Consider the following 10406-nt stretch of genomic DNA (forward strand, 5'->3'; position numbering starts at 1 on the left):
GCTGTATGCTTTGTTTGATGTGATGGTGGAGATTCAACTCAGGGACTCATGCAAATTAAGCATGTGTTCTAACACTGACCTATAACCTAGTACTATATAGATTTTTAACATAACATAGACCAATAAACCCAAAAGAATGACATTGTCAAAAATACTTTTAAGAACATCAAAAATGGAAAAATTAGGAAATCTCCAGTCCCAAAAGCCAGCTCATTACTTCCCTTGCACAGTGTTCTTTGCTGGCCCACCTCCTATCTGTGTGTCTCTCATGCTCAACCTCCCTGGCCCATTCAATTTCCTGTAGGAATTTCCCATAATGCAGATCTAGCCAGGCATCCCTGGATCCCTTTCTCTTGATGTCTTTTTCCGTGCATATGGTTGTTTAGCAGATGCACTGGGCTGACCCCCAGCTTAGCATGACCCCCGCCATGCACTCTCCCATTAATCCTGCCTTGGGCTGTTTGTCTGTGTGTTGGCCTCAGGGCTGATTGCAGAGAAAGCAGATGGTACCATGCTAGAAAGGACTTATACCATTAAGATCAGTATATAGGCATCACTGGGGACACAGGCTTCCTACCCTGGCCCTTCCTGATTAACAGCCTTGTGAGAGCTACTCTGAAGAGACCTGCTTCCCTTTCCTCTCCAAACCAGGGTCCCAGGGACCTGAGCAGAGGGGCCACATGACTCTGGGCCTCGTGCTCTGCTTCTGAGTGCTCTGAACCTGTTGTCTGACTGCAAGTACTGGTGCAGTCTGAAACAAAGATATAGCAGGTAGGACTGTTTCACCGAGTTTCTTTGGAAGACTCTAATTGTGCTTCGTTGCTTTCTCTTTAAACCAAAAGGAAATTCTCTGAGTCTGCTGGGCAGATTGCCCACAAAGCACTTGGAAGTCTGCAGGCCTGGTGCTGCCTTTGTCCCTCTGCGGATTTACAGCCTGTTATTTCTGCTGCTAACTAGTCACCCTGTGGCCACTATGGCCCTGCCTAGCCTCTGCTGGTCTCTGTTCCTGGCTGGGGCTGGGGGGATCAAAAGGCCCTAATGCTAAGGAAGTCTGCATGCAGGCAAACTTTGAAGGTAGGGCATGGTCCAGGAGACAAATGGCAAGAACGAGTAGTTTAGCTGTGGAAGGTGAGCAAGAGAAGGAGGGTTTCCTGAGCTCAAGATGGGTGTGTAGTCAAGCTTCTGGGGCAGAAGTCTAAGCCACCTGGCCAATAGACTCACTAAAATAAGTTGAAGCTTTACAGATAGTACGTCAAGTAACAAGCACACCTAAAAAGAACCCGCTTTCTGACTCACTCCCTGCCCTATCTCTGTTCTCTTTCCTTCCGGGAAGAATGCCGAATCATACTGAGCCATGGCCCCAAGTGCTTAATTTTTCTTTTCCTCTGTTCTAGATAGCACACTGCAACCCCCCCCACACACACACACACAGTGTTGGACAAAGCTTTGCTTTGATTGATTCCCAAACCTAGGAATGGACAACGGGTACCTTTGTTTTCCCTTGAGTTCTTGATTTTCAGCATTTGCTTGCACAATTTGCCTTTTTTGATTCTTCTTTGTGCCCCCCACACCCACCTCTAACTCTCCAATCAGGTGTGCTACTGGTATTTTGAAGAGCCAACAGGAGCTGTCTTCTGGCCTTGCTCATTTGGATACAGAGAGAAGTACAACATAGTTTATAAACTAGGGAACACACACACACACACACACACACTACCAAAGGTTATTTTTTGCCTACCTCAAAGTAGAGGGAAATTAAAAGTAAACATTTTGTAATTTCTTTTACTGGAAGCTGATTGCTAATCAGTAAAGTCACAAATCAGCTATGAGGGGTCCACTGGGATCATTCCCACCCCCACCGAGGAGTCTTACCAGTAAAAGTGGAGGACTCTCAGCAACCCCTGGATGGCAGTGGCAAGGGACCAAACTTTGTAGCATGCTGGGAATATCAAGAATATTCCTGGTACTAAGCTGGGGGAGATGCCTGGGACCAGCACACAAAGCAACACTTCAGGAGGCAAACTTGAGAGGGCAGGAGTAGGTCACACCAGTAAGGTGACTCTGGAGACCTTCAAATTTCAAACCTCTTGCAGAATTCATCCTACCTGAAGCCTTTGGAGGTTTGTCTGTGGAGCCACAAGGAGTCTGCCAGACCCATCTTTAGGAGGGTAAGGGGTTTCCCTGCACAACAGTCTCTGCCTGTACTTTCCCTTCCTCAAAGGTCTTCCAGCCGGGCTGACTGAAGCACCAGTTACCAAGACCTGAATGGTGCCCAGGCAGTCACTGAAGTGGTGTTTAGTGGTGTCCAGGCCTAAGGATGGAGTATGTAAAGGCTGGTTAGAAGCTGGCAGACATCCAAGAACGCTGGAGCAGAGCCAGGGGTTCCGAGGGTGCTGCTTGGGGGCGCGCGCACACACACACACACACCCCTCCCGCGGCGAGGCAGGGCCGGCAGATGGACCGCCAACAACCCGGGGCTTGGGCGTCTGGCCGACACAGGCGTGCCTGTTGCAGCCTGCGGGACAAAGCCAGCGAGACAAAGGCGCGGCCAACACCTGTCGCTCCTGGCCGGGCTGCCGCTTTTCTCTGCCGAAGCGGCTGCAGCTGCCAACTGTCACGGGCATCAAGTTACTGGGGCCAGACAGCAGCCTCGGCCTGCAGGAACCAAGGATAGAAAGGGGAGGAGCTGAGAGGGACTGGGGGTAGTGGGAGTGGGGGACACTAAGGGGACTCGCGGGGAAGGGATGTGAGCGAGGAGAGGGGTTGGGGGACCGGGATGTGTGAGATCACCGGATGGGGTTGCGGAGGAACTAGAGAGAAATGAGAGGAGCTTAGGCGGGTACGGGGTGATGAACAAGGAAGAAGAAGCTTGACCAGGGCAGTAGCGGGTGGCGCTAGAATAGACAAGGTAGTGATTGGGTAAGTGACTTAGAGAACAGAGAAAGAGAGGTTCAGTAAGAACGACCGTGGACCTTGGAGTAAGAAGGTTATAGGTGTCCTCAGGAGTCCAAAACGACACATGAGGGTCCTGCTCCAGCTGCTAAATTAGCCCCTACTTTCCCTGGTCTTTGCACTTTAGCCACCAGTGACCCGAAGCCCCTTCCACATCCCAAGGGCATGGACTTGACTTTGGCACTGTCCTGTCTGAAGCCAGCTCTGGGACTGGAGCGCTATTCTCGAGAACACTTTTGGTAAACCAAGGGAAGCAAATGCACTGTAGGGATGGATGGGTGAAGGGGTGAGTGGAAGGGAGGAATGGATAGATATACAGACCGAAGAATGTATAGATAGCTAAACCTGGGATAACAGGCTGGAAGATCTGGGCTCATAACTCAGAAGAGGGAAGTACAAACACACCAGCAAGAGAGAAGCCGGAGGTCACTGCCCATGAGTGCAGCCCCTGCGTAAGTGGCAGGAGGTCCGGCTGTGGGCTCCGCCCCGCCAGCTGCCAGAGGCCCGCGGGATCTGACAAAGCGCGCGGCTCTCATTGGCTGCAGGCTGCCTCGCGGCTGGCCGCTCCAGCCACGCACAGCCAATCGGTGCATTGACATGTAAATAAGGCGCTATAAAATGGGCGGAGCCCCATGGGCCGGAAGACTCGGGATAGCTAGTGGGGCCTCCCGGCTGCGACCCACCTCGCAGAGAGTGTTTTGATCTAAGGCGCCGGGCGCTGGGCTGCCGGCGCTGTAGACCATGGCTCCGTCCCAGGCGCACAGCCGGGACCGTGCAGGCCAGGAGGATGAGGACCGCTGGGAAACACGGGGGGACCGCAAGGTGTGGACAGGGGCTGCGGGTGGATGGGCTCCGGGGAGGCTGCACGGGCCAGGGGGCTCAGTAGCCACTTCCCACAGGCCCGGAAGCCCCTGGTGGAGAAGAAGCGACGCGCGCGGATCAACGAGAGTCTTCAGGAGCTACGACTGCTGCTGGCCGGCACCGAGGTGCGGCGGGAAGGGTGCGGGGGACTTCAGGGTGCACCCCGGAGCACACAGCCGGACTCAACTCCTTTCCCCTCTGCGCAGGTGCAGGCCAAGCTAGAGAACGCCGAGGTTCTGGAGCTGACCGTGCGGCGCGTGCAGGGCGCGCTGCGAGGCCGGGCGCGCGGTGAGTGGCGGCGGGGATCCAGGGCGGGGGCGCTGACCGGGCACGCCTGCCACTCAAGAGTGGGACACGTCGGCTCCCGGAGCCCCGGTCCTGTCCATGGCGAGGGCTCCCCCCAGAGCAGGACACGTTAATGTGTCTTCTGGGTGAGCCCCGAACCCGCGGAGCGGATCGTCCGAGCCACGGTAGTCACTGCTCACGGTGCGGGATGCCGCTCTCTTCTTCCCACCCTCCTGCACAGAGCGGGAGCAGCTGCAGGCTGAAGCAAGCGAGCGCTTCGCTGCTGGCTACATCCAATGCATGCATGAGGTGCACACGTTCGTGTCCACGTGCCAAGCCATCGATGCCACTGTCTCAGCTGAACTCCTGAACCACCTGCTAGAGTCCATGCCGCTGCGCGAGGGTAGCAGCTTTCGGGATCTGCTGGGGGACTCCCTCGCTGGGCTGCCTGGAGGCTCTGGAAGAAGCAGCTGGCCTCCAGGAGGGTCCCCAGAGTCCCCATTGTCCAGTCCCCCAGGTCCCGGGGAAGACCTGTGTTCTGACCTAGAGGAGATCCCGGAGGCTGAACTAAACAGAATGCCTGCTGAGGGGCTGGATTTGGTGCCTACATCCTTAGGCGGCCTGACCGCAGCTCGGCGGGCCCAGAGTGTGTGGAGGCCTTGGTGACCAACACTTACCAGGGACCTGTGAATGATGGGCTGCCATCCTTAAGTTTGCTTCCTCCCTGGGTATCATATGAGGTGGAGACAGCCCAGGATGCCCCTAGGTATGCCCTCCCCACTCTCCAATGGATGGCTTGTATGGCAACCCTGATGACCAGCCCCTGCAGGTCCCTAGCCTTATTTTGTGAGGGAATCAATTTCATGGACCCTAGAGCTCTGGACAGGGCTCGGGGGAACGCTGCAGAAAGAAGGGAGACTCTTGTAGAGCTGCCAGGGCTCCCTTGTGTTCACCTTTCCCTGCCTTGTAGGCGTTTTGAGGGATCTAGGGCAGAAGTGGCCAATCTTGAGACTAAGTGTTAGTGTCCTAGGCAGGAACACACAGACCATAGCAATCCTGACCTGAATAGAAGTTCAGATTCGCTACTTTGGCTAGGAGACCAGGGGAGGCAGGCATATTCTGCAGTCACTGAGAGCTGCTCCCTGTTTGGAGCACAGTTGAGTGTGTGATTTTGGTTGCCGTCGGGTGCTCCAATTGAATTAAATAAAGAACTTTGGAGTTAGTTATCCTGGTGTACTGTCATCGATATGTCAGATGTGTGAATGTTCAACTGCATCCAACACTAGTGAATGCCTTTTTAAAGGGTCCACCCTTTGTCAGCAAAGTGCATTTGTGTGCTGCTGATGGAGATGCCCCCGGTGCTGGCCAGGTCGTCTGCACTCCCCCACTTTCCTAGGAGTATGTGTCCTAGAAGATTCCACTAGCATGGGGTTTGTCTCCAGGGTAACTAAGCTGTAGGGAGATGATCTGACTTTGTACTGTTCTCTCCTGAGCTCCCAGGACTAACACTAGTTGCTAGTTCTTTGCCTAGGAACTGTCTTTCAAAGGCCTGGCTTCGGGTTCATGAGAATAGTGCAGATTTCAATCGTTCTCAGGTTGTCACTTTTTTTTTTCCTTTTAAAAAATGATGTGTATGTACTTATAGGCATGTATAAGGAAGTCAGAGGACAATTTTGGGGAGTTCTCTCCTTCCACTATAGTTTTCCAGGATCAAACTTGGGTCCTCAGGTTTGTTTGGGAAACCTTTTTAACAAGCTGATCCATGTGATGGACTCGCTTGTCACTTTTCTTGGTAGGCATTTCCCCTGGTGCCTCTGTAGTGACAGGGAGTGCTTGACATGAAAGTGCCTTGGGCCCAGGCAACTTGGGCCTGAGGTTAGGATTCAGACCCTGGAGGTCAGAATCCTCAGGAAGAAGGAAGTGGATAGGATGGGCACTTAGTATGCTTACAGATATCTATAGTCAGTTGGCAACAATCACTGGCACCATTAGAGAGCCCCCTTCCATCCAGGACCCCAAAGCACATGGCTTTCTCTAGGCTGCAAGCAGGAAGGCTGATACTTGACCCTTTAGGATTGTCATCTTAGGTCATGTGCCTTTAAGAGCATCTTTCTCAAAAGTTGTAGGTCCCTCGGTGTCTCAGCATTTTGGGGTTCATCTCTATGCCAGGTTAGAGATCCATGCCACCTAATCTTAGCATTGGGGCTGAGCTGTGGGCAGCTGGAGGAATGGGAACATTGTTCCTGGAGTTATTTTCTTCACCTCAAACTAGTGTCGAGTTCCAGAGGGACACAGATAATGGGCCCTTGCATGGCTTCTATCACTATCGACAGGCCAAAGCACTAAGCTTTGATGCCACCATTGAGAGCATTAGCCAGGGAGGGCTTGAAGGAGCATCTTGCTCTGATGTTGCATCTTTCCACAGGCCCCTAAACAAAGGAGAGGCCTTCCTCCTTTTGCAAGGTGACCTGGAATAAATGTACCAGCGGGCCCAGGACCCACTCAAGGTCAGAAGCCACTGACTGAGCTCCGGCCCTATGCTCCCCCAACCCAGAGCCAACCTCTTTGTAATCCTTAGCCACTGTCTCTTTCTCTGAAGTGGAAATGGCTTCCAGACCTACCACTACTGTTGGCCTCGGCTGCGAAGTGTCTTTACCTAAGGCATAGTCTAAGAGCACAAGCTCTGTGTTCAGCTACACCATCATTTCATTCACCTTGCCTCCCCTCTCAGCAGTGCCTAGGCTCTCTCCCAGGCCTCCTGCTAAAGCATCTCATGCCCTCATTTCCCCTGAAATGTGTCACCTGGCCCCAAACCTCTGATTCTGTATTTTCCATAATAGCCAAAACAAGGGACCACGAACTTGGTGGTTTAGAAGAGTTTGCAATACTGAGCATCTCCATAAGTCAGGAGTCCAAATCATGGTTTCAACAGGCAGAGTTGATAGCTAGTCTTCATTGTCAACTTGACTACAGCTGGAATTAACTAAAACCCAAGCAGTTAGGTGCACTTATGAGGGATTTTTTTTTTCTTAAAAAAAATAATAATTTGAAGTGGGAAGACCCACTTTTCATCTTTTGACATAGGAAGATCCACCTTAACCTGAGCCACACCTTCTCAGTGGCAGCCTGTAAGAAGGACATGGAAGAGAAGGAAGCTTGCTTGCTTTGCCTGCTTGCTTTCGCACTCACTGGCAAATTCATTTCTTCACTGGCACGAGAACCTACTTCTTCAGGATTCCAGTGTATACTAAAGACTAGCTGAGACATTCAGTCTTGTGGACTCAACAAGTGTTGGATTCTTGGACCTTCCATTGGTAGACAGCCATTGTTGGATTAGCTGGACCACAGCCTGTAAGCCATTCATAAAAATCTCCTTATACCTATATCAATCTATATAGATATAAGTTCTGTTCTTCTAGAGTTCCCTGAATAATGCAGATTTTGGTAGCAGACGTGGTTCTAGAGCAACAGGAGTATAAGGATGATTTTTTTAAGGCTTTATTTATTTATTTATTTATTTATTTATTTATTTTGTGTATTCACCATTGCTCTCTTCAGACACACCAGAAGAGGGCATCAGATCCCACTACATATGGTTGTGAGCCACCATGTGGTTGCTGGGAATTGAACTCGGGACCTCTGGAAGAGCAGTCGGTGCTCTTAACCATTGAGCCATCTCTCCAACCCAAGGATGAATTTTTTTAAGTTATCTGGAACAGGTCTTCCAATTTGCCAACACCTCTAGTTACCAAAGCCTCTCTCTCTCTACTTACTGACACCTCTCCTAACAACTTGGAGAGTGCTGAAAGATCACAGTGTGAACTGTTTTACAAATTTAATGAGACAAATGCATTTGATTATCCTGATTCACCAATCATGAAAAGCAACAGATTTGGTGAGCCTACCTATAAAATTTTAACAATTTGTGGAAAAAATAAGGAAAATGATGATGCTGGTTGCTATCGTGGTATCTTTGGATAAAGTGACCAAGGAAAAGAATGAGCTCCATGATCAAACTAAGCAACTTGTAGCATCTCAGAATCCATTGAGGGACAAGCATGAACTCAGTGATGAATTGACTGGCTCCAGGTACACATAAATAATCTAAAGGTTTCTGAGTGTGCCCTGAGTGTGCCCTGAGTGTGCCCTGGAAGAGACAGCAGTGACAGAGCTCAAGTATTAGAAAAACCAAACCAAAGCTCTCATAAGGTTGACTGAATTACCGCAAAAATTCAAGTCCCAACCTCAAAGAGTGTCGGTGGCTACTGGGAGGGCATTAATTGGTGAAGAGTAGGATCTTGTAACCTGGGATAGAGGCGTGTGGGAGGGATCCTGTGACCTGGGATGGAGATGTGCGGAAGGGCCCTATCGAGGCTGAGAACATTGAACCTTCGGATTTTTACAAAACCAAGTAAAATTCAGAACCCTAGGAAGTAGTAGTCTCTCCACCCTCAGAAGATGTACACCCAACCCTGCCTCCCGAGATACAGTTTTTTCCACCTTTGATTGAGGAAATTAATCCTTCACTAAAATAGCAATGCTAAAATAGTCTGCTAAAATAGTAATGTCAGATAAAATAATATTGGTGTAGCCATGGTAGCAGTGATGGAAATCTGTTGGGTTGGTTTTTTTAAAGAAGAAGAAGAGGAAGAGGAAGAGGAAGAGGAAGAGGAAGAGGAAGAAGAAGAAGAAGAAGAAGAAGAAGTTGAAGAAGAAGAAGAAGAAGAGAAAGAGGAGGAGGAAGAGGAGGAGGAGGAAGAGAAGGAAAAGGAGGAGGAAGAGAAGAGACGAAAAGAAAAGAAAAGGAAAGGAAAAAGAAATAAAGACTGGAGAGATAACAGTGGTTAAGAGCACTGACTGCTTTTCCAGAGGTCCTGAGTTCAATTCCCAGCGTGGCTCACAACCATCTGTGATGCCCGCTTCTGGTGTGTCTGAAGATAGCTACAGTGTACTCATTCAATAAATAAATAAATAAATAAATAAATAAATAAATAAATAAATCTTTAAAAAAAAAAAAAAAGAAAGAAAGAAAAGGAAGAAAAGTGACAGCCAGATGGTGGTAGCGCACGCCTTTAGTCCTAGCACTTGGGAGGCAGAAACAGGTGGATCGCCCAGTTCAAGACCAGCCTGGTCTACAACCCAAGTCCAGGACAGCCAGGGATACATAGAGGAAACCCTGACTCGAAAAAACAAACAATAAACAATCAAACAAAACAAAAAACCCAAAACACAGAGGATGATCTCCAATGTACCTCAGCACACACAAGTCACATATGCCAACAACAAGGGATCCTTCCAGTGACCATGGCTCCCCACCAGGATCTTCTGGCTTGGCTCTGGCTTGACTCTGCCCTTGCTGACCATTTAGTACCTAGCACCCAGGTTGAACTTGCTAAACAGAACCGAGGCTGTGACCAGCTTGCTGCCATTCCTCCCAAGGAACATCTCTCTCAAGAAACATTTGCTACAGAGCCAGCACCGAGTCGCTGTCCTTGCCACCAGTGGATGTGAGCATGAGGCCTTGCTGTGCACTGGCCAGTCAGAGCTGCAACTTGACTTGTCTCTCCTCTGTCTGTGAGTGAATCCTGCCTTCAGATATTAGTGGCATCACTTAGAGCTGAGTTGCTTGGTTGTTGGATTCATTTGCTGTGCTATGTGTGAATTCAAAAACAAAACACCTGTCTGCCTCTCTTGAACATATGTCATGTTCAAGACACAATCCCATCTCCACGTACAATGTAACTTCACCTGGGTTGTCACTCCCTTATCCAGAAAACTTTTTTTTTAAAGCTCTCTTCATCCTAAAGTTCTACCCTTGTAAGTGTTGCAGCTCTGAAGGGAAAGGCTTCCCATACAGAAGTGTTATATTTCTGCACCAGCTGTGGGGGAAGATTTTCCCCCTGATGCCAGTGTAACAGCTCAGTTCCAGCACGGGAGGTTTCCTAGAGAAAGTGTTACAGTTCTGCTCAGAGAGGTATCCTTGCAGTCCAGAGCCAAGGAATACAACAAAGTCACATTGTAAAAAAAAAAAAAAAAAAAAAAGCAAAAAAACAAAAAACCTCAAGCAAGAGATTTGTTGAGGGCAGGGGACTGCCATTACTCAGACAAGAAGCAGCAGTGAACTGGACAGAAGGCAGGGTTTGTATTATATGTATTTCTGTGGCAAGCTCAGGACTGGTGGGATTGTGATTCTTGGCCTTGGGCTTGGGGTTAAGTCAGGGTCAGGGCGTTTTTCCTTTGGCTCTTGTATCCTACGACCTTCAACTCTACCTTGTTGCTACCCACCCCCACCCCCCACCCCCCCGCCC

General features: G+C 49.8%; 1 protein-coding gene across 1 annotated transcript; it reads left to right on the top strand.

Annotated features, from left to right (window-relative positions):
• The first annotated feature begins 3592 nt into the window (after positions 1-3592).
• On the top strand, positions 3593-5324 carry Hes6 (hes family bHLH transcription factor 6). Its single transcript, XM_028755380.1, has 4 exons — positions 3593-3774; positions 3852-3938; positions 4020-4101; positions 4340-5324. The coding sequence occupies exons 1-4, from the start codon at positions 3694-3696 to the stop codon at positions 4762-4764; spliced, it is 675 nt and encodes a 224-aa protein (XP_028611213.1). The 5' UTR covers positions 3593-3693; the 3' UTR covers positions 4765-5324.
• The last annotated feature ends 5082 nt before the right edge of the window (positions 5325-10406 follow it).

The sequence above is a fragment of the Grammomys surdaster genome, unplaced genomic scaffold (assembly GCF_004785775.1).
Source record: "Grammomys surdaster isolate TR1022 unplaced genomic scaffold, NIH_TR_1.0 126059, whole genome shotgun sequence".
Taxonomy (NCBI): Eukaryota; Metazoa; Chordata; class Mammalia; order Rodentia; family Muridae; genus Grammomys; species Grammomys surdaster.

Coding starts and splice junctions, on each gene's coding strand:
- Hes6 (XM_028755380.1), top strand. CDS start 3,694: ATGGCTCCGTCCCAGGCGCACAGCCGGGACCGTGCAGGCCAGGAGGAT. Junction 3,775..3,851: donor AAACACGGGGGGACCGCAAG/GTGTGGACAGGG, acceptor CACTTCCCACAG/GCCCGGAAGCCCCTGGTGGA. Junction 4,102..4,339: donor GCTGCGAGGCCGGGCGCGCG/GTGAGTGGCGGC, acceptor CCTCCTGCACAG/AGCGGGAGCAGCTGCAGGCT.